The sequence below is a fragment of the Rattus norvegicus genome, chromosome 5, assembly GCF_021556685.1.
Source record: "Rattus norvegicus strain SHRSP/BbbUtx chromosome 5, alternate assembly SHRSP_T2T, whole genome shotgun sequence".
NCBI lineage: Eukaryota > Metazoa > Chordata > Mammalia > Rodentia > Muridae > Rattus > Rattus norvegicus.
The window spans coordinates 33,654,841-33,679,216 of record NC_141538.1 but is presented as its reverse complement, the minus strand read 5'-3'; the positions used below and the strand labels follow the sequence as shown (position 1 = coordinate 33,679,216).

Genomic DNA, 24,376 nt, shown 5'->3' with positions numbered 1-24,376 from the left:
CACAGGAACAGCTGAAGACCTGTAGAGAGGAAAAACTACATGCCCGAAAGCAGAACACTCTGTCCCCATAACTGACTGAAAGAGGAAAACAGGTCTACAGCACTCCTGACACACAGGTTTATAGGACAGTCTAGCCACTGTCAGAAATGGCAGAACAAAGTAACACTAGAGATAATCTGATGGCAAGAGGCAAGCGCAGGAACCCAAGCAACAGAAACCAAGACTACATGGCACCATCGGAGCCCAATTCTCCCATCAAAACAAACATGGAATATCCAAACACACCAGAAAAGCAAGATCTAGTTTCAAAATCATTTTTGACCATGATGCTAGAGGACTTCAAGAAAGACGTGAAGACTCCCTTAGAGAACAAGTAGAAGCCTACAGAGAGGAATCGCAAAAATGCCTGAAAGAATTCCAGGAAAACATAAATAAACAAGTAGAAGCCCATAGAGAGGAGACACAAAAATCCCTGAAAGAATTCCAGGAAAACATAAATAAACAAGTAGAAGCCCATAGAGAGGAGACACAAAAATCCCTGAAAGAATTCCAGGAAAACATAAATAAACAAGTAGAAGCGCATAGAGAGGAGACACAAAAATCCCTGAAAGAATTCCAGGAAAACACAATCAAACAGTTGAAGGAATTAAAAATGGAAATAGAAGCAATCAAGAAAGAACACATGGAAACAACCCTGGATATAGAAAACCAAAAGAAGAGACAAGGAGCTGTAGATACAAGCTTCACCAACAGAATACAAGAGATGGAAGAGAGAATCTCAGGAGCAGAAGATTCCATAGAAATCATTGACTCAACTGTCAAAGATAATGTAAAGCGGAAAAATCTACTGGTCCAAAACATACAGGAAATCCAGGACTCAATGAGAAGATCAAACCTAAGGATAATAGGTATAGAAGAGAGTGAAGACTCCCAGCTCAAAGGACCAGTAAATATCTTCAACAAAATCATAGAAGAAAACTTCCCTAACCTAAAAAAAGAGATACCCATAGACATACAAGAAGCCTACAGAACTCCAAATAGATTGGACCAGAAAAGAAACACCTCCCGTCACATAATTGTCAAAACACCAAACGCACAAAATAAAGAAAGAATATTAAAAGCAGTAAGGGAAAAAGGTCAAGTAACATATAAAGGGAGACCTATCAGAATCACACCAGACTTCTCGCCAGAAACTATGAAGGCCAGAAGATCCTGGACTGATGTTATACAGACCCTAAGAGAACACAAATGCCAGCCCAGGTTACTGTATCCAGCAAAACTCTCAATTAACATTGATGGAGAAACCAAGATATTCCATGACAAAACCAAATTTACACAATATCTTTCTACAAATCCAGCACTACAAAGGATAATAAATGGTAAAGCCCAACATAAGGAGGCAAGCTATACCCTAGAAGAAGCAAGAAACTAATCGTCTTGGCAACAAAACAAAGAGAATGAAAGCACACAAACATAACCTCACATCCAAATATGAATATAACGGGAAGCAATAATCACTATTCCTTAATATCTCTCAATATCAATGGCCTCAACTCCCCAATAAAAAGACATAGATTAACAAACTGGATACTCAACGAGGACCCTGCATTCTGCTGCCTACAGGAAACACACCTCAGAGACAAAGACAGACACTACCTCAGAGTGAAAGGCTGGAAAACAACTTTCCAAGCAAATGGTCAGAAGAAGCAAGCTGGAGTAGCCATTCTAATATCAAATAAAATCAATTTTCAATTAAAAGTCATCAAAAAAGATAAGGAAGGACACTTCATATTCATCAAAGGAAAAATCCACCAAGATGAACTCTCAATCCTAAATATCTATGCCCCAAATACAAGGGCACCTACATACGTAAAAGAAACCTTACTAAAGCTCAAAACACACATTGCACCTCACACAATAATAGTGGGAGATTTCAACACCCCACTCTCATCAATGGACAGATCATGGAAACAGAAATTAAACAGTGATGTCGACAGACTAAGAGAAGTCATGAGCCAAATGGACTTAACGGATATTTATAGAACATTCTATCCTAAAGCAAAAGGATATACCTTCTTCTCAGCTCCTCATGGTACTTTCTCCAAAATTGACCATATAATTGGTCAAAAAACGGGCCTCAACAGGTACAGAAAGATAGAAATAATCCCATGCGTGCTATCGGACCACCACAGCCTAAAACTGGTCTTCAATAACAATAAGGGAAGAATGCCCACATATACGTGGAAATTGAACAATGCTCTACTCAATGATAACCTGGTCAAGGAAGAAATAAAGAAAGAAATTAAAAACTTTTTAGAATTTAATGAAAATGAAGGTACAACATACCCAAACTTATGGGACACAATGAAAGCTGTGCTAAGAGGAAAACTCATAGCGCTGAGTGCCTGCAGAAAGAAACAGGAAAGAGCATATGTCAGCAGCTTGACAGCACACCTAAAAGCTCTAGAACAAAAAGAAGCAAATACACCCAGGAGGAGTAGAAGGCAGGAAATAATCAAACTCAGAGCCGAAATCAACCAAGTAGAAACAAAAAGGACCATAGAAAGAATCAACAGAACCAAAAGTTGGTTCTTTGAGAAAATCAACAAGATAGATAAACCCTTAGCCAGACTAACGAGAGGACACAGAGAGTGCGTCCAAATTAAAAAAAAATCAGAAATGAAAAGGGAGACATAACAACAGATTCAGAGGAAATTCAAAAAATCATCAGATCTTACTATAAAAACCTATATTCAACAAAACTTGAAAATCTTTAGGAAATGGACAATTTCCTAGACAGATACCAGGTATCGAAGTGAAATCAGGAACAGATAAACCAGTTAAACAACCCCATAACTCCTAAGGAAATAGAAGCAGTCATTAAAGGTCTCCCAACCAAAAAGAGCCCAGGTCCAGACGGGTTTAGTGCAGAATTCTATCAAACCTTCATAGAAGACCTCATACCAATATTATCCAAACTATTCCACAAAATTTAAACAGATGGAGCACTACCGAATTCCTTCTACGAAGCCACAATTACTCTTATACCTAAACCACACAAAGACACAACAAAGAAAGAGAACTTCAGACCAATTTCCCTTATGAATATCGACGCAAAAATACTCAATAAAATTCTGGCAAACAGAATTCAAGAGCACATCAAAACAATCATCCACCATGATCAAGTAGGCTTCATCCCAGGCATGCAGGGATGGTTTAATATACGGAAAACCATCAACGTGATCCATTATATAAACAAACTGAAAGAACAGAACCACATGATCATTTCATTAGATGCTGAGAAAGCATTTGACAAAATTCAACACCCCTTCATGATAAAAGTCCTGGAAAGAATAGGAATTCAAGGCCCATACCTAAACATAGTAAAAGCCATATACAGCAAACCAGTTGCTAACATTAAACTAAATGGAGAGAAACTTGAAGCAATCCCACTAAAATCAGGGACTAGACAAGGCTGCCCACTCTCTCCCTACTTATTCAATATAGTTCTTGAAGTTCTAGCCAGAGCAATCAGAAAACAAAAGGAGATCAAGGGGATACAGATCGGAAAAGAAGAGGTCAAAATATCACTATTTGCAGATGACATGATAGTATATTTAAGTGATCCCAAAAGTTCCACCAGAGAACTACTAAAGCTGATAAACAACTTCAGCAAAGTGGCTGGGTATAAAATTAACTCAAATAAATCAGTTGCCTTCCTCTATACAAAAGAGAAACAAGCCGAGAAAGAAATTAGGGAAATGACACCCTTCATAATAGACCCAAATAATATAAAGTACCTCGGTGTGACTTTAACCAAGCAAGTAAAAGATCTGTACAATAAGAACTTCAAGACACTGAAGAAAGAAATTGAAGAAGACCTCAGAAGATGGAAAGATCTCCCATGCTCATGGATTGGCAGGATTAATATAGTAAAAATGGCCATTTTACCAAAAGCAATCTACAGATTCAATGCAATCCCCATCAAAATACCAAACCAATTCTTCAAAGAGTTAGACAGAAAAATTTGCAAATTCATCTGGAATAACAAAAAACCCAGGATAGCTAAAGCTATCCTCAACAATAAAAGGACTTCAGGGGGAATCACTATCCCTGAACTCAAGCAGTATTACAGAGCAATAGTGATAAAAACTGCATGGTATTGGTACAGAGACAGACAGATAGACCAATGGAATAGAATTGAGGACCCAGAAATGAACCCACACACCTATGGTCACTTGATTTTTGACAAAGGAGCCAAAACCATCCAATGGAAAAAAGATAGCATTTTCAGCAAATGGTGCTGGTTCAAGTGGAGGGCAACATGTAGAAGAATGCAGATCGATCCATGCTTATCACCCTGTACAAAGCTTAAATCCAAGTGGATCAAGGACCTCCACATCAAACCAGACACACTCAAACTAATAGAAGAAAAACTAGGGAAGCATCTGGAACACATGGGCACTGGAAAAAATTTCCTGAACAAAACACCAATGGCTTATGCTCTAAGATCAAGAATCGACAAATGGGATCTCATAAAACTGCAAAGCTTCTGTAAGGCAAAGGACACGGTGGTTAGGACAAAACGGCAACCAACAGATTGGGAAAAGATCTTTACCAATCCTACAACAGATAGAGGCCTTATATCCAAAATATACAAAGAACTCAAAAAGTTAGAACGCAGGGAAACAAATAACCCTATTAAAAATGGGGTTCAGAGCTAAACAAAGAATTCACAGCTGAGGAATGCCAAATGGCTGAGAAACACCTAAAGAAATGTTCAACATCTTTAGTCATAAGGGAAATGCAAATCAAAACAACCCTGAGATTTCACCTCACACCAGTGAGAATGGCTAAGATCAAAAACTCAGGTGACAGCAGATGCTGGCGAGGATGTGGAGAAAGAGGAACACTCCTCCATTGTTGGTGGGATTGCAGACTGGTAAAACCATTCTGGAAATCAGTCTGGAGGTTCCTCAGAAAATTGGACATTGAACTGCCTGAGGATCCAGCTATACCTCTCTTGGGCATATACCCAAAAGATGCCTCAACATATAAAAGAGACACGTGCTCCACTATGTTCATCGCAGCCTTATTTATAATAGCCAGAAGCTGGAAAGAACCCAGATGCCCTTCAACAGAGGAATGGATACAGAAAATGTGGTACATCTACACAATGGAATATTACTCAGCTATCAAAAACAACGAGTTTATGAAATTCGTAGGCAAATGGTTGGAACTGGAAAATATCATCCTGAGTGATATTTTCCCAATCACAGAAAGACATACATGGTATGCACTCATTGATAAGTGGCTATTAGCCCAAATGCTTGAATTTCCCTAGATCCCTAGAACAAACGAAACTCAAGACGGATGATCAAAATGTGAATGCTTCACTCCTTCTTTAAATGAGGAAAAAGAATACCCTTGGCAGGGAAGGGAGAGGCAAAGATTAAAACAGAGACTGAAGGAACACCCATTCAGAGCCTGCCCCACATGTGGCCCATACATATACAGCCACCCAATTAGACAAGATGGATGAAGCAAAGAAGTGCAGACTGACAGGAGCCGGATGTAGATCGCTCCTGAGAGACACAGCCAGAATACAGCAAATACAGAGGCGAATGCCAGCAGCAAACCACTGAACTGAGAATAGGTCCCCTATTGAAGGAATCATAGAAAGAACTGGAAGAGCTTGAAGGGGCTCGAGACCCCAAAAGTACAACAATGCCAAGCAACCAGAGCTTCCAGGGACTAAGCCACTACCTAAAGACTATACATGGACTGACCCTGGACTCTGACCCCATAGGTAGCAATGAATATCCTAGTCAGAGCACCAGTGGAAGGGGAAGCCCTGGGTCCTGCTAAGACTGAACCCCCAGTGAACTAGACTATGGGGGGAGGGCGGCAATGGGGGGAGGGTTGGGAGGGGAACACCCGTAAGGAAGGGGAGGGGGGGATATTTGCCCGGAAACCGGGAAAGGGAATAACACTTGAAATGTATATAAGATATACTCAAGTTAATAGAAAAAAAAAGAAGGGTGTCATTTCCCTATATTCTTTCTCAGTCTGTTTTTCTTTGATTAGAAGGCTACTGATTTGTTTGAGTTAATTTAATATCCAGCCACTTCACTGAAATTGTTTATCAGCTGTAGCTCTCTGGTGCAATTTTCTGGTAGTCACTTAATTATACTGTCAAATCATCTGCAAATAGTGATATTTTGACTTTGTTCTTGACAGTTTATATCACTTTGACCTCCTTTTGTTGTCTAATTGCTCAGGCTAGGACTTTGAGTACTATATTGAATAAGTAAGGAGAGAGTGGGCAGCCTTGTCTAGTCCTTGATTTTAGTGGAATTTCTTCAAGCTAAACAAAGAATTCTCAACTGTGGAATATTCAGTGGCTGAGAAACACCTATAGAAATGTTCAACATCCTTGGTCATCAGGGAAATGCAAATCAAAACAACCCTGAGATTCTACCTCACACCAGTCAGAATGGATCAAAAACTCAGGTGACAGAAGATGCTGGTGAGGATGTGAGGAAAGAATACTCCTCTATTTTTAGTGGGATTGCACTCTAGAAATCAGTCTGGAGGTTCCTCAGAAAATTGGAGATTGCACTACCTGAGGACCCAGCTATACCTCTCCTGGGCATATACCCAAAAGATGCCCCAACATATAACAAAGACATATTCTCCACTATGTTTGTAGCAGCCTTATTTATAATAGCCAGAAGCTGGAAAGAACCTGGATGTCCTTCAACAGAGGAATGGATACAGAAAATGTGGTACATCTACACAATGGAATATTACTCAGCTATCAAAAACAATGACTTCACGAAATTGCTAGGCAAATGGATGGAACTAGAAAATATCATCCTGAGTCAGGTAACCCAAACACAAAAGAAAACATGGTATATGCTCACCAATAACTGAATATTAGCTCCAAAGCTCAGATTACCCAAAATACAATCCACAGACCACATGCAGCTCAAGAAGAAGGAAGACCAAAGTGTGGATGCTTCAGTCCTTAGAAGGGGGAACAAAAATACTTACAACAGGAAATATGGAGACAAAGTGTGGAGCAGAGACTGGAGGGAAGGCCATTCAGAGCCTGCTGCACCTGGGCATCCAGCCCATATAGAGCCACTAAACCCAAACAATATTGGGGATGCCAAGAAATGCATGCTGACAGGGCCTGATGTAGCTGTCTCCTGAGAGGCTATGCCAGAGCCTGACAAATACAGAGGCAAATGCTTGCAGTCAACCATTGAACTGAGAATGGGGTCCGCAATGTAGGAGTTAAAGAAATGATTGAAGGAACCCAAAGGATTTGCAGCCCCCATAAGAAGAACAACAATATCAACTAGCCAGACCCCCCCCCCAGAGCTTCCAGGGACTAACCCACCATCCCAAGAGTACACAGGAATGGACTCATGGCTCCAGGCCTCATAGGTAGCAGAGGATAGCATTGTTGGGCATCAATGGGAGGAGAGGCCCTTGGTCCTGTCAAGTATCAATGTCCCAGTGTAGAGGAATGTCAGGGCAGGAGGTTGGTGGGTGGGTGTCAGAGCACCCTCATAGAAGCAGGGGGAGATAGCGCATTTCTGAAGGGGAAATGGGGAAAAGGGATAACATGTGAAATGTAAATAAAAATATCCAAAAAAGATGAAATGTGTGTGTGTGTGTGTGTGTGTGTGTGTGTGTGTGTGTGTGTGTGTGTTGTGTGCACCATGAGTGTGATAGCAAGCATTGCTAAGGGCTGAGGAGATAGATCAGTTGTTGTTTCATGAAGCTTGAGTTCAGAGTTCCAATACCCACATTAAAAAGCTGAGCACAAAGGCTTGTACCTGTCATTCCAGCTCTTGGGAAGCAAAGGCAAAAAGATCCCTAGGGAGGCAAAGTTTAGAACAGAGACTGAAGGAATGCCCATTCAGAGCCTGCCCCACATGTGGCCCATACATATACAGCCACCAAACTAGATAAGATGGATGAAGCAAAGAAGTGCAGGCTGACAGGAACCGGATGTAGATCTCTCCTGAGAGACACAGCCAGAATACAGCAAATACATAGGCAAATGCCAGCAGCAAACCACGGAACTGAGAACAGGACCCCCATTGAAGGATTCAGAGAAGGACTGAAACAGCTTGAAGGGGCTTGAGACCCCATATGAACAACAATGCCAACCAATCAGAGCTTCCAGGGACTAAGCCACTACCCAAAGACTATACATGGACTGACCCTGGGCTCCAACCTCATAGGTAGCAATGAATATTCTAGTAAGAGCACCAGTGGAAGGGGAAGCCCTTGGTCCTGCTAAGACTGAACCCCCAGTGAACGTGATTATTGGGGGGAGGGCGGTAATGGGGGGAGGATGGGGAGGGGAACACCAATATAGAAGGGAAGGGGAAGGGGTTAGAGGGATGTTGGCCTGGAAACCGGGAAAGGGGCTAACAATTGAAATGTAAGTAAGAAATACCCAATTTAATAAAGATGGAGGGAAAACAAAACAAAACAATCCCTAGGGCTCACTGGCTAGCCAGTCTAGCTGAATCAGTGAACTACAGGCTTAGTGAGAGACCACCACCCAAGAAAAGACAGAAAAGCAATTGAGGAAGATACTCAACATCATCCTTTGGCCTTCTTCACATTCATGCTCATCTGTGCATATACACATGCACACATACACACACACACACACACACACACACACACTCACACATACACACACACACACACACTGTTGGTAAACAAGGTATTCTGAGCTGTCTTCTCTGAGCACAATAATTAAACCTTTCACTTTTCTTTCTTCAGGGGTTTAATGAGTGTTGCTGCATTTGCATTATTAGAATTAGTATCTTCATTTCCTTAAGTAAATTGGTAGTTTCTCCAGGAGCACTGGCCCTCACATACTGAAATAAGAAAGTTCAGACTCGTGGGAAATGGCAGTGTGCCACAGTAGAATGCCCATACTCTGTATGACAGGTCCCCTGTGCTGATCTCTACTGAGGATCTATAACAAGAGAAAATAGGAGACAGGGGAGGACATTCTGTTGTGGGACAAAAAGATAAAGATTTCCCTTTTCCTGCCCAGATCTGTGGGAACTGGTGAACACAGAGTCAGCTCATTCTGGATGAAAACCAAGCCAGATATGCCCAGTTCATAGATTTCAGAAAACAATATGGTCCAGTCTGTCACCTAGCTTAATATCCTATCATCCACGAGGGTCAGAAAACATTACTCAGACCTAGATAGAAACACTCCAATTAGCTCACTGCAGTCTCATCACTAACGTGAAGCGGGGCCTCTTCAGAACATAATGAAGAACATCAGCATAATCTCCTGGGCACATGAGTCTCTACCTGTTGCCATGGCAAAGGAGCAATATGTGAGCCTGTGATTAAAATGAATAGTTTTGTAGGAAATAATCAAGTTACCATGGAGGTTTCACCGGTGTCTCATCATCTTCCCTGTAATAATCTGAGCCTGGAGCTCAAAGTGCAACCTTGAAACACAGTTTTTCTTATTTATATGGTAACTGAATCAATCTTCTGTCATCAGTTTCTTGAATTTTTCGATAGTGTAAATTTGCCTTAATAATTCTAAATAATTTTGAAACTTGGTATCAGTGATGAAAAATATATTGGTAGGCACTCGGATCTTGCATTCCTTACCCCTGTCTGAGGTTTGCCTTTTAGCAATAACGTTTTTAGTTGCTTGATTCCACACAGAAAGCCTGTGTCAAATATGAAACTAGGAAGTAAAATTAGTAGACGAATGTACGATGATCTGGAGACATTCGACATACTATTGATTTTGATAAACTGTTGCCTAAAAGCTATAACTCTTCTGAGAAAAATCTCCAAGGTTGGTAAGCCTGCAGTCTCTTTACAGAAGAGCAATGTGCTTGGGACAGTTTGCTTCTTTCTTTGCTCCCTCTGTTTGAACAGAAGTTCCACTGAAATCTAGAAAATGTTTGCTTTCCATTTGAGTTATTTATTCACAGCCCGAAAAGCTTTCTTGAGGCAGTGCCCTTGTTGGTAGCTTGACCCTCAAGACCCTTCGGCTTCTGCTGGTTCCTGAGACAACAGTATACTGAAATCATCAATAAGATGTGTTTTAATTAGATGCCTTTTAAAAGTGGGCAGCAGAGAAAGCATGCCCGTGTCCTCCTCTCCTGTGCATGTCTCTTCAACCTGTGTATGACTCACTTTGAAAATGAAAGATTTGTATGCAGGTCTCTCGTATTGGTCACCAGTGAAATACGGGGACTGTCATTTTCTGACTCTAACCCTTGTTTTCCAGTTTAGCATACTGTTTACTGGTACAATCTAAAGAGACCAAAGTAATATGGCATCTTATAACTAATAATGTTTTATATATAAGGTACCATGTATTTTGTTTTGTTCAAAGTCCTACTGGGCCAAATCATTTATTGGCTATTTATCATTTGGAGAAGTTAATCATTCTTGGGGCTATTATTTTTTGTGAATAAAACTTTAGTGAAATACACTAGTATTCTAACCACAGACAGGCCATGGGAAGAAGGGAGATTCAAAACTTGGCAGGTTCTCAGGTGCTTAAAATATATTCTGCCCGCACCATGGTGTTGAAGAATGACCACAATGTTTTAATATTCAATTATTTGTTCTGTCTCAATGCTCATTCAGATCAAAGAGAAGAATAATTTGCCTTGAAAACAAAAAAGATTAAATGTGATATTTTGAAAATATATTTCTGTCTGGCAACTCGGTGATTTGGACATGTTAACTGAAGACATTATAGCACCATGATTAAAATAGCAGTATCCATCTGACATAGTGCTGATTACCAGGAGTCGAAGAAGAGGCTGTTGCCCTTGAGGTTATGTTTGATTCAGCCTTGTCTTATACTTACTTGGTCTGCGAGCTCAAAATGACAACCCAGAGGGAAAAAAATGTGTGAGCAATAAGGTAGATGGCATTTTATTTACCAGAAAACAAGGTAATATTTTATAATCAACAAACATAAGTGGGGCCTAACACATGTATGAATATAGGCCAGCAGTCTTTGTACAAAAAAGCAGCATTTGGTACTGTGTTACACTTCAGAGAAATGTAGGCTAGTCATTGAAGAGATAGCATATGAGGAGCGATAGAAATTACTGATTTAGAAGTGTTTACACACTTTCTTGCCCTACTGCCTGCCAAGAAGTCCCATATTTTACATAAAGCCTATATCTGTCTATTCCCACAGCTGTTCAAATATATGACGATAGTTTATCTCCACCAGATTGGTTCTCACACAGACCTTGACCTTTTTATTATTGGATGAAACAAAAATAGGAAAGCAGAACTAATCAAGCGGAGAGCCTGGTGATTTTAAGGCAAACACTCTGGAAATAACTCCTCGCCTCCCCAGATTGAGAAACAGAAAGCTACCAGCAACTGCAGGACCCTTTGCACATGCTCTGGCCCCGTCACACTCCTGCCTTCCCTGACCATAACCAGCAACTGCTTGCTACGGTCATCACATGCTTGAGTTTCACTGCGACTTTATCACCTGGATGGATGCCCAGTCCAGGAAACTACACCACTTTTACCTTGCAGGTTACCCAAATCTATTTTATCTGTTTACTTTCTCAATGTATCTATAGCAGATCAGCTGAACGGTGCACTCAGTTCAGGCCTTACTAGTTCCTAGTTATGATCCTCTGAACTCAGTGTTTGCTTCAAATGCTTGGCCAAGACTATCGTTCACTTGATAAGGTGGGGCCTGATAGTGCCTTTCATCAATTCTCGCAAGCTGTGGGTCATGTGTTTTGATAGCAGCAGCCTTTGACACTGAATGGCGAAGTCAGAAGGAGCAAGGTCCAGGCCTGGCCAGATTCTGCCACCTGCCGATTTCATGTGTTCTATGAACCCAGGCAGACTTTTCATTTAAAAAGGCTCTGTGGCTGCTTGCATAGTTCCTAGACATATTCTTTTTTTTCTCTGATTTGCTTGTTTGCTTTGTTTTGATTTTTGATACATAGTTTCTCTCTATAGCTTTGGCTGTCCTGAAACTCACTATGTAGACCAGACTGGCTCCCAACTCATAGATATCTGCCTGCCTCTGCCTCTTGAGTGCTGGAATAAAGGTGTACACCACCACCACCCTCTAAGGGAATCACTCTTAAACCCTAGAATTGGGTGCTCTCTTCCTCTGCTGGACTCATACATTGTTGTTAGGCTGACTATTCTGTCTTCCATATAAATCACTTCTATTCATAACCTTTTGTTTCTTTTCTTGGCTAATTTTTATTGTTAAATCATTTCTCCTTTCCTTGTTATTATTTAGGTATTATGCATGGTAATTTAATTTTTTTATTCCTTCTAACTTAGGCTTTCCATCTTCCCCAATACTCGTAGCCGTGTGTTCTGGTTTCCAACTTCTGTGACACTGAACAGGGACTGAACCTAGATGGAGAAATTGGGCCCACGTTGCTTAAGAAGGCAGGAAAGTTGGGTTCCTTATAATTTGTGACATCCTTCTTCATGGTTATTAATAGAAATATTAAACATTTAGCAAAATCTATGAGCTAGACAACATATCTTGTGCTTCCCGTGGCTTTTTTCATGACCACTGAAGCAACCTGTGGTAAGTATTCTTAACCATTATGAGAACTTCGAAAGATAGGACATCTTTTATAAGTTCTCACCGCCATCAAATTGCACAAGCACCGAATAGACCTCATGAGTCCATCTTCAGAGACTCCCCATTTTGTTTTGTTTTAGAATTTATTTTTGAGATTATGCTATAACAAAATAATTTCCCCTTCTTTTTCCTCCCTTCAAAGCTGTATAAACAGCTAACAATTTTTCACCTAATGATTCAATTTATGTAACAGTTATCCATGACTTGAGTAAACATTATTCAGATCTCGGAAATACCACCAGCTTTCATTTCTCTGTAACCTTTCTAATAGAGAGGAAGATTGAACAGTGTCTGAAAATAAAATGTCTCACACGAAAGCAGTGTGGACTGTGGAGCCTTGTTTCAGAGGCAGATAGCAGTAGCCATGCCAACTGCGATACTGTCTGATGTCCTCAAGGAAACATTGTGACTGGGTTCTACTAACTTGATTAAGTTTCTTTTTTTTAAGATTTATTTATTTATTTTATGTATATGAGTACACTATATTTGTCTTCAGACACACCAGAAGAGGGCATCGGATCCCATTACAGATGGTTGTGAGCCACCATGTGGTTGCTGGGAATTGAACTCAGGACCTCTGGAAGAGCAGTCGATGTTCTTAACCTCTGAGCCATCTCTCCAGCCCCTTGATTAAGTTTCAAAGAGAGCAAATACAAACAAGCAAGTCTGGTGGTCTAACTGCTCTGCTTAACCGAGATGACCCCTACGGGGTTAATAACTGGGCTTTCCACTCTTCTCTCATGCAGATGTGCAGGACTTGCTAACACTGGGGCAAACTAGAACTGAGATACCAGATACCGCCATTTTCACTTTCCAGAGGCAAAACTGGAAATTTTAAGTGTCTGTGGCTAACAATGTCTACCTAATGATTCGATTTATGTGACAATTACCAATGACTCGAGTAAATGTTATTTGGATCTGAGAAACACTGTCAGTTTTTCTTTCTCCATAGCCCTTTTAATAGGGAGACTGAACAATATCTGGAAACAAGGAAGAACTAGACACTCGGTATTCAGACATAGGCTATCCCATGCTTCATAGATTCTTGGAAGTTGCTTTCTTTGTTCCTCAAACACTGCTCAAATGAATGTGTGCCAAATCCCACCACTCCAGTCTTCTGGGGAGACAATCAGGCAAAGATCCCTTTTTGTTCGCCACGATCAATACATTTGTTGAGGATGAGAGTTCCAGGCTTTGACATTTTCCAACTTGTTATCTATTTAGTTTTCCATCTGCTTCTTTCCCACTGCCTTCCAAAGGAACATCTGCGTGTATGTGGGAGAAAGGAAGAAGGCTGGATGTGAGCCACCTGGGTCTGCAGTCTCAGAGCACGGGCTCCAGAGGAAAGAAAGGAGAGAAGGCTAACAAATGGGCCGAAAACTGAAATGAGGACAAACAGTCTGCTGAGAGCAAAGCTGTATTTTCCCTTTATAGAAGATCCACATGGCCAGGCAAAGCAGGCAGTGGCGTGTACAAACAGCAAGGGCCACGCGTGTACAGGAGGACTGCAAGCATCCAGAACACCCAGGGTTCAGACGTTCCTTCTGTTCCCCGGGGCCTAGTGCAGTGTCCTGTTTGTCTCATACTCTTTAGGCATTTCTGGGGCAGCCAGTTGAGCCAGGAGCTATTCTGAACACTCGGGAAGCAAATGAGAAAGATACAATCATTACACCTAAGGGCTTGACAGAGATTTCAATATAAAATGGTAAACCGTATCCACCAAGTAGAGAAAATATGTTCCAGGAACAAAGAAAAGGGAAAAGGATTGCGTGAAAATAAGTAATGGTTCCAAGTCAGTAAAGACCATGGAGACAGTGAGCTTGGCCTGGGAGGACTAATAGAAATGTTACACAGCAAGGTTTCCTTTAACTTAGCTGACCTTTAAATTAATGATCTCCTGCTACCATAATTTCATTTTTTCTGGGGGCTGAATGAAATTCCATTGTGTATATGTATTGTATTCCTTGTCCATTTATCTGTTGGTGAACATCTCAACCAGCTCTATTTCCTGACTGTTGTGAATGGTGTAGCACAGTATAAAGACTCAGAATCAGTTGGGTACATGCCCAGGAGTGATCACAAGGTAGCCCTACTTTAAGACAAATACTGTGTGTTCTATGCCATATGCATAACATAGATTTACATGTGTGTATTTGTGTGCACACATGTGTGCATGTGCATGAGTGTGTGTACATGACTGTGTGTGTGTGAGAGAGACAGAGAGACAAAGCTAGAAAGAAGACCATACAGGAAAGAGTGAAATATGAAGGGATTGAGAGGTTGAGAGAGAAGATTCTAGAATTATATGAAACGTGAAAACAGAAGGTAGGGTACTGAGGGGGAGGGAGAGGGAATAGCAGTAGGGAGCGGGTATGAAAATGCCGTCATAAGATATATTACTTTATATGCTAAAAAGAATTAGCTTAAAATCTTAATAGAAGACAAGTTGCTGGTTCTCCTCAGACCTAGGAGTGGCACATAACAGCAGCTCTTAGTAACGGATTTAAAGTCCCAATCTCCAAAAGGCTAATCTCACTTACTGTCCTTGTCAATGTCAAGCTCTCAACATTTCCATCTGATATTCTCGTCCATCTCAGAACACTTCATGATGTTATCATAGAGTGTCCCCAGGGGGCCGTGGAAGAGTGTGTACAAAATAAGGCCTGTATTGTTATGGTGTAGCAATGATAGGAAAGCTACAGTAGTTGGATTTTAATTTTCCTTAAATGACTAGCTTTATGGTCAGTCCTAGACAGAACCTCCATAACATACGTGTTCCCCAAGGCTTGGGGAACCTCAGGTAAGACAGGGCAGAAAGAACGTAAGAGTCAGGGAATAAGGAGACAGTCTCTGAAACAATAGCTTCCAGACATGGCATGCCGTCACACTCGAGTCACAGTAACCACAGGTGCCTGCACAGGATCCAGCCTGTCCACAGTCCAGCACAGTGATGGAGGAGCATTTGAGGCCCCATCCAGAGCAGAAGACAGTGACAGACAATGGTGACTCGCTTTTGTTCAGAGGGTGTAGCCACTGGCAAGTTGCCATGATCCAGTAATAGCCCCACACCTATGCACATGCAAGCAACCTTTTTAAACCTCATGGAGTTTTTAAAGACATGAAATTAGAAGGAGGATATGTTGGTCCAAATGAGGTATAAAGCAGATAAAAGAGGGAAATGGGAGAGGGGGTCGTGAATTGATGAAAATGTCATCATATATGTGTTTTTAAAGTATCTAAATTCATTGCAGTCTTTATATATAGAAACACAATATCAACATAATAAAAGGTTAGGGTAGACACTTAACTCTAAATCACAGCACTTATATATTAAATGATTATTTACCTTGATCATACGTATTTGCCATTCTCTATGTCTAAGAAGCTTTAAAAAAAAAAGCAATGACACAAGTGATGACATTGTCTAACACAAAAAACCAAAATGAGCAAACAAAAATCGAAACTCTTCTTTTTCAAGCTCTGACATGACAGTGACAAATATTTAGCATTTGAATGAAAAGAAAACAATGCCAAAACTGTGGCCATCGCTCACTACAGTGTATTGTTTCTTCCCTGCTTGGCGCTATCTGCAAATGGGTGCGAACCTGCCTCCTGTTCAGGATTAGTCAGAGTTTACGGAGATGCAGATGACTGCCATAATCTCTGACTATGCAATTGTGTCCTGTATTCGCTGTAATAAATTTTATTTTTTTAAAGCATGTGTTGGTAAAATGGAAACAACTGCAGGGTGAGAATCAAACACAGCCCTTATTCCATGAATATGCTTTCCAGATCAATGGGGAAAAGCTCTCCTTGACTGTAGAATTTAAAAAGGAAAGAATTCTGTGAAGCTTTGGCTGCAAAACTTGGCAGCCACTGAAATCAAGTGAGGTATTTTGTGTACTTTAACTCGATTCAACTGATCCAGGGTTCTTGTGTCTATTGTAAGCATGGGACATTACATTTTATGCTAATTTTATTAAGTAAGGTTTAAGGACAGTTTGGAATTCCTAAGTAAGGCTTCCTGGTTGGTGGATAAAAAACATTTTCAACTAAGAGAAAATGCGCTTTACAAAATACTGATTGAAGATTTGCTAAATAAAATTTTCTATGGGGTTATTCTATGAACTGGAAAAAATGAGGTAATCTATATCAGGAAGACACCAGCAAATACTTTATAATTTAGAACTGATATAGAAGCACAGAATATTTTCAATTTGTAAAACACACTGGACTTACTTAGCCTGATTTGTAAGTGAGGAGGGTGACTTCCCAAAAGGTTAAATAACTAAACTTCTTTTGTTTGAGTTTGAAGCCATACCTGCTAATTCCCCAGAACATCATGACTCATGATTTTACTCCTTTTGGTTTTATATTTTACACCATAAAAAAAATCACATTGTTTAGAGACAGAAGCAAATAAGTATTGTCATTGGCTGAATTGAAGTATACCCTCCCACCAGAATTAGTTACGGCCGTGTCACTGTGACCAGACTATCTGACAGAGACAATTTAAGAGGGAAAGATTTATTTTAGCTCATGAGAGAGTAGGGAAGACACAGCCAAGAAGGAAGTCTGTGGCACTGTTAGCATGTGGCTGAAGCGTCACATTACAGTGAACCAAGAAGCAGGTAGTGACCAGAACCAGGAAGCAGATATAACCTTTAAGGCCCATCACTAGCGACATACTTCCCTCGGCTCCAACTTGGTCCTCATCTCCCAAAGGTTGCCTGACATCTTAAAGTAACTCTACCAATTGGGAAACAGACATTCAAAGCCTGCCTGTGAGGGATATTGAGCCATAGCACCAAGAAGCTAAAACCTCAAATTTAGTTGTTTTTTTGTAACTTGTAAAGGAGACTCTGTTGCCATTTCATTCCTGCTAACATGGCTGCTATCTTCTTCTTCTTCTTCTTCTTCTTCTTCTTCTTCTTCTTCTTCTTCTTCTTCTTCTTCTTCTTCTTCTTCTTCTTCTTCTTCTTCTTCTTCTCCTCCTCCTCCTCCTCCTCCTCCTCCTCCTCCTCCTCCTTCTCCTCCTCCTCCTCCTCCCCCTCCTCCTCCTCCTCTTTCTCCCCCTCCTCCTCCTCCTCTTTCTCCCCCTCCTCCTCCTCCTCCCCTCCTCCTCCTCCTCCCCTCCTCCTCCTTCTCACCCTCCTCCTCCTCTTCCTTCTCCTCCTCCTCCTTCTCCTCCTCCTCCTCTTCCTCTTCCTCCTCCTCCTCCTCTTCTTCTTCTTCCTCTTCTTCTTCTTCTTCTTCTTCTTCTTCTTCTCTCTCCTTCTCCTCCTTCTTCTCCTTCTCCTTCTTCTTCTTCTTGTTCCTGCTGCTGCTGCTGCTTCTGTTTCTGCTTCTGCTTTTTTCTGCTTCTTCCTCTGTCTCCTCATCTTCTTTTATTCTTCTTTCACATATTACATTCTCACTTCAGTTTCTTCTCCTCCCTTTCCTCCCAGTCCTTCCCTCCCACATCCCTTACCTTCATCCACTCCTCTATTTCCCTTCAGAAAAGAACAGGCCTAGGGATACCAACCAAACTTGGCATATCAAGTTGCAGTAAGGCAAGGCACAAACCCTCATATCAAGAATGGACGGCTGGATAAAGCAAGCCAAAAGAAGGGAAGGGGTCTCCAAAGCAGGTAGAAGAGTCAGAGATAACCCCACTTCAACTGTTAGGAGTCCCATGAGAACACCAAGCTACACAACATATATGTAGAGGACCTAGCTTGATTGTTGCTTCAGTCTCTGAGAGCCCCTATGAACCCTGGGTAGTTTATTCTGTGGGCAGTTATTTTGTGGTGTTTTTGACTTCCCTGGCTCGTACAATCTTTCCTGCCCTACTTCTGCAAGTAGCAATTAAAATAATTTTGTGGTTGGGGTCACCACAACGTGAGGAACTGTATTAAAGGGTCAGAGCATTAGGAAGGTTGAGCACCACTAATCTAGAGTTCACTCATCTGCCACAAGAAGCAAGTGGCAACTGCTATGTCCAAGTCAGCCTATGGCTGGTGGAAGACATGGAACTCTTGTGATAGAAGTTAGCCGCAGAGAGTCTTTAACATTGATGAGCAGACCGAAGAAATTGAATAAACTTCAAATATTCCAAGTCTAGAACTTTCCAGATTTTAAAATAATTACACCTAACTTTTCTGTCTTCCCTGAAATACAGATCAAGTGTGATAAGCATATCAAGAATAATTAAAGCATTTGTTGAAGCAGGATTATATTTTGTGGGTGAAAAAAAGAAAATACATGATGGTGTAGTTACTATTTACATGAAACGGAACAAAGCAAGTCATCACATTACAAATGTTATATTTTAACATTTTTATGAAAACCTTTTCTTTTCCAATGGATATCTATAAATTAATCTAATAGTTAATATATTACTTAATAATGCTAAAGGTTTGTCCTTTTGCTAAACTTGGTGCAGTGAGTTGTTATATGGTCTAGTCAGTTTTAAGTTTAGCCTCTGGCAGGTGGACAGAGACCTACCACAGACTTCTGGGCTGATAACTCTTTCTTCTCCATTTTCCCTTTCAGGATTAGTCTAAGACTGATGGGTACTTAGGGGAAAAATCTTTTCCTGAAAGTTTGTCTCTACTAAACAGCAAACTTCTAATTACATTTGTTTTGTAACAAACAGGACTACCAAGAAGCCTCCAATTTGGAACAATTTGTCACTCGATTTTTGTTGAAGGAAACCTTGAATCAGTTGCAGTCTCTCCAGAACTCTCTGGAATGTGCCATGGAAACTACTGAAGAGCAAACCCGTCAAGAAAGGTAGTTAATGTTTCCCTATCTCCAATGATGCTATATGTGTAGGAAGACAATTGCAGGGTTTTTCTAGAGAAAGATGAATTAATATTTTTAAGATATGCCAAGAACCTCTCTAGACTACTTGCATTGAATAAAAGAAAACCTCACCTCCTGTTTTGGAATCAAATATTAGAATTAAATGCACTGACCAGAGACTCAAAGGTAACCATTGGTCCCAAAATAGGTTTACTTTAAGGAATCTGTATGTGGGCAGCCACCACATTGGATTCCTCCCCCTCCTCCTCCTCCTACTCCTCTTCTCCCTCCTCCTCCTCCTCCCCCTCCTCCTCCTCTTCCTCCTCCTCCTCCTCTTCCACTTTCTCCTCCTATCCTTCCTCCTCCTCTTCCTCCTCTTCCTCCTCTTCCTCCTCCTCCTCCTCTTCCTCCTCTTCCTCCTCCTCTTCTTTCTCCTCCTCCCCCTCTTCCTCCTCCTCTTCCTCCTCCTCCTATTCTTCCTCCTCTTCCTCCTCTTCCTCCTCTTCCTCTTCCTCCTCTTCTTCCTCCTCCTCCTCCTCCTCTTCTTCCTCCTCCCCCTCCTATTCCTCCTCCTATTGCTCCTCCTCTTCCTCTTCCTCCTCCTCCTCCTCTTTTTAATTTTTTATTATATATTTCGTTACTTACTTTTCAAAGGTTATTCCCCTTCCTGGTTTCCTGTCCATAAACCCGAATTCCCTTCTCTCCCCCAACCTCATACGGATATTTCCCCTATACATCCCCCTAATTGCCCTCCCCCATATTCCTCTGCACAGGGGGTCCAACCTTGGCAAGACCAAGGGCTTTCCCTTCCACTGGTGCCCCAACAAGGCTATTCTCTGCTACATATGCAGTTGGAGCTGTGAGTCAGTCCATGTATAGTCTTTGGGTAGTGGTTTAGTCCCTGGAAGCTCTGGTTGGTTGGTATTGCTGTTTATATGGGGTTGCAAGCCCATTCAACTCTTTCAATACTTCCTCTAATTCCCCGCAAGGGGGTCCTGTTCTCAGTTGGGTTGTGTTTCTGCTAGCATTAACCTCTGTATTGGACATGCTCTGGATGTGTGTCTCAGGAGAGACATATATCCAGTCCATTTCCTTATGCAATTTTAGCTTCATCAATTTTTTTAAAATTTTTTATCTTTATTAAATTGGGTATTTCTTTTTTTAATTTTTTTATTTATTTTTTTTATTATTAGCTTGAGTATTTCTTATATACATTTCAAGTGTTATTCCCTTCCCCAATTTCCGGGCAAACATCCCCCTAATCCCTCCCCCTCCCCTTCTTTATGGGTGTTCCCCTCCCAATCCTCCCCCCATTGCCGCTCTCCCCCCAAGAATCTAGTTCACTGGGGGTTCAGTCTTAGCAGGACGCAGGGCTTCCCCTTCCACTGGTGCTCTTACTAGGATATTCATTGGTACCTATGAGGTCAGAGTCCAGGGTCAGCCCATGTATAGTCTTTAGGTAGTGGCTTAGTCCCTGGAAGCTCTGGTTGCTTGGCATTGTTGTACATATGGGGTCTCGAGCCCCTTCAAGCTCTTCCAGTTCTTTCTCTGATTCCTTCAACGAGGATCCTATTCTCAGTTCAGTGGTTTGCTGCTGGCATTCACCCATGTATTTGCTGAATTTTGGCTGTGTCTCTCAGGAGCGATCTACATCCGGCTCCTGTCGGCCTGCACTTCTTTGCTTCATTCCTCTTGTCTAGTTGGATGGCTGTATATGTATGGGCCACATGTGGGGCAGGCTCTGAATGGGTGTTCCTTCTGTGTCTGCTTTAATCTTTGCCTCTCTCTTCCCTGCCAAGGGTATTCTTGTTCCCCTTTTAAAGAAGGAGTGAAGCATTCACATTTTGATCATCCGTCTTGAGTTTCATTTGTTCTAGGCATCTAGGGTAATTCAAGCATTTGGGCTAATAGCCACTTATCAATGACTACATACCATGGGTGTTTTTCTGTGATTGGGTTACCTCACTCAGGATGATATTTTCCAGTTCCAACCATTTGCCTACGAATTTCATAAAGTCATTGTTTTGATACCTGAGTAATATTCCATTGTGTAGATGCACCACATTTTCTGTATCCATTCCTCTGTTGAAGGGCATCCGGGTTCTTTCCAGCTTCTGGCTATTATAAATAAGGCTGCTATGAACATAGTGGAGCATGTGTCTTTTTTATATGTTGGGGCATCTTGTGGGTATACGTCCAAGAGAGGTATAGCTGGATCCTCAGGCAGTTCAAGGTCTAATTTTCTGAGGAACCTCCAAACTGATTTCCAGAATGGTTGTACCAGTCTGCAATCCCACCAACAATGGAGGAGTGTTCCTCTTTCTCCACATCCTCGCCAGCATCTGCTGTCACCTGAGTTTTTGATCTTAGCCATTCTCACTGGTGTGAGGTGAAATCTCAGGGTTGTTTTGATTTGCATTTCCCTTATGACTAAAGATGTTGAACATTTCTTTAGGTGTTTCTCAGCCATTTGGCATTCCTCAGCTGTGAATTCTTTGTTTAGCTCTGAACCCCATTTTTAATAGGGTTATTTGTCTCCCTGCGGTCTAACTTCTTGAGTTCTTTGTATATTTTGGATATAAGGCCTCTGTTGTAGGATTGGTAAAGATCTTTTCCCAATCTGTTGGTTGCCATTTTGTCCTAACCACAGTGTCCTTTGCCTTACAGAAGCTTTGCAGTTTTTGAGATCCCATTTGTCGATTCTTGATCTTAGAGCATAAGCCATTGGTGTTTTGTTCAGGAAATTTTTTCCAGTGCCCATGTGTTCCAGATGCTTCCCTAGTTTTTCTTCTATTAGTTTGAGTGTGTCTGGTTTGATGTGGAGGTCCTTGATCCACTTGCTCTTAAGCTTTGTACAGGGTGATAAGCATGGATCGATCTGCATTCTTCTACATGTTGCCCTCCAGTTGAACCAGCACCATTTGCTGAAAATGCTATCTTTTTTCCATTGGATGGTTTTGGCTCCTTTGTCAAAAATCAAGTGACCATAGGCGTGTGGGTTCATTTCTGGGTCCTCAATTCTATTCCATTGGTCTATCTGTCTGTCTCTGTACCAATACCATGCAGTTTTTATCACTATTGCTCTGTAATACGGCTTGAGTTCAGGGATAGTGATTCCCCCTGAAGTCCTTTTATTGTTGAGGATAGTTTTAGCTATCCTGGTTTTTTTGTTATTTCAGATGAATTTGCAAATTGTTCTGTCTAACTCTTTGAAGAATTGGATTGGTATTTTGATGGGGATTGCATTGAATCTGTAGATCGCTTTTGGTAAAATGGCCATTTTTACTATAGTAATCCTGCCAATCCATGATCATGGGAGATCTTTCCATCTTCTGAGGTCTTCTTCAATTTCTTTCTTCAGTGTCTTGAAGTTCTTATTGTACACATCTTTTACTTGCTTGGTTAAAGTCACACCGAGGTACTTTATATTATTTGGGTCTATTATGAAGGGTGTCGTTTCCCTAATTTCTTTCTCGGCTTGTTTCTCTTTTGTATAGAGGAAGGCAACTGATTTATTTGAGTTAATTTTATACCCAGCCACTTTGCTGAAGTTGTGTATCAGCTTTAGTAGTTCTGTGGTGTGACTTTTGGGATCACTTAAATATACTATCATATCATCTGCAAATAGTGATATTTTGACTTCTTCTTTTCCGATCTGTATCCCCTTGACCTCCTTTTGTTGTCTGATTGCTCTGGCTAGAACTTCAAGAACTATATTGAATAAATAGGGAGAGAGTGGGCAGCCTTGACTAGTCCCTGATTTTAGTAGGATTGCTTCAAGTTTCTCTCCATTTAGTTTAATGTTTGCAACTGGTTTGCTGTATATGGCTTTTACTATGTTTAGGTATGGGCCTTGATTTCCTATTCTTTCCAGGACTTTTATCATGAAGGGGTGTTGAATTTTGTCAAATGCTTTCTCAGCATCTAATGAAATGATCATGTGGTTTTGTTCTTTCAGTTTGTTTATATAATGGATCACGTTGATGGTTTTCCATATATTAAACCATCCCTGCATGCCTGGGATGAAGCCTACTTGATCATGGTGGATGATTGTTTTGATGTGCTCTTGAATTCGGTTTGCCAGAATTTTATTGAGTATTTTTGCGTTGATATTCATAAGGGAAATTGGTCTGAAGTTCTCTTTCTTTGTTGGGTCTTTGTGTGGTTTAGGTATAAGAGTAATTGTGGCTTCATAGAAGGAATTCGGTAGTGCTCCATCTGTTTCAATTTTGTGGAATAGTTTGGATAATATTGGTATGAGGTCTTCTATGAAGGTCTGATAGAATTCTGCACTAAACCCGTCTGGACCTGGGCTCTTTTTGGTTGGGAGACCTTTAATGACTGCTTCTATTTCCTTAGGAGTTATGGGGTTGTTTAACTGGTTTATCTGTTCCTGATTTAACTTCGGTACCTGGTGTCTGTCTAGGAAATTGTCCATTTCCTGAAGATTTTCAAGTTTTGTTGAATATAGGCTTTTATAGTAAGATCTGATGATTTTTTGAATTTCCTCTGAATCTGTAGTTATGTCTCCCTTTTCATTTCTGATTTTGTTAATTTGGACACACTCTCTGTGTCCTCTCGTTAGTCTGGCTAAGGGTTTATCTATCTTGTTGATTTTCTCAAAGAACCAACTTTTGGTTTGATTCTTTCTATGGTCCTTTTTGTTTCTACTTGGTTGATTTCAGCTCTGAGTTTGATTATTTCCTGCCTTCTACTCCTCCTGGGTGTATTTGCTTCTTTTTGTTCTAGAGCTTTTAGGTGTGCTGTCAAGCTGCTGACATATGCTCTTTCCTGTTTCTTTCTGCAGGCACTCAGCGCTATGAGTTTTCCTCTTAGCACAGCTTTCATTGTGTCCCATAAGTTTGGGTATGTTGTACCTTCATTTTCATTAAATTCTAAAAAGTTTTTAATTTC

The 24,376-nt window shown here is 40.9% G+C and overlaps 1 protein-coding gene across 1 annotated transcript in view; it reads left to right on the top strand.

Moving 5' to 3' along the window:
* Positions 1-24,376, top strand: part of Necab1 (N-terminal EF-hand calcium binding protein 1) — a 204,270-nt gene that overhangs the window by 116,894 nt on the left and 63,000 nt on the right. The window contains 1 exon segment of the mRNA NM_022302.2: positions 19,314-19,450. Within this exon segment, the coding sequence (NP_071638.1) occupies positions 19,314-19,450 (137 nt within the window).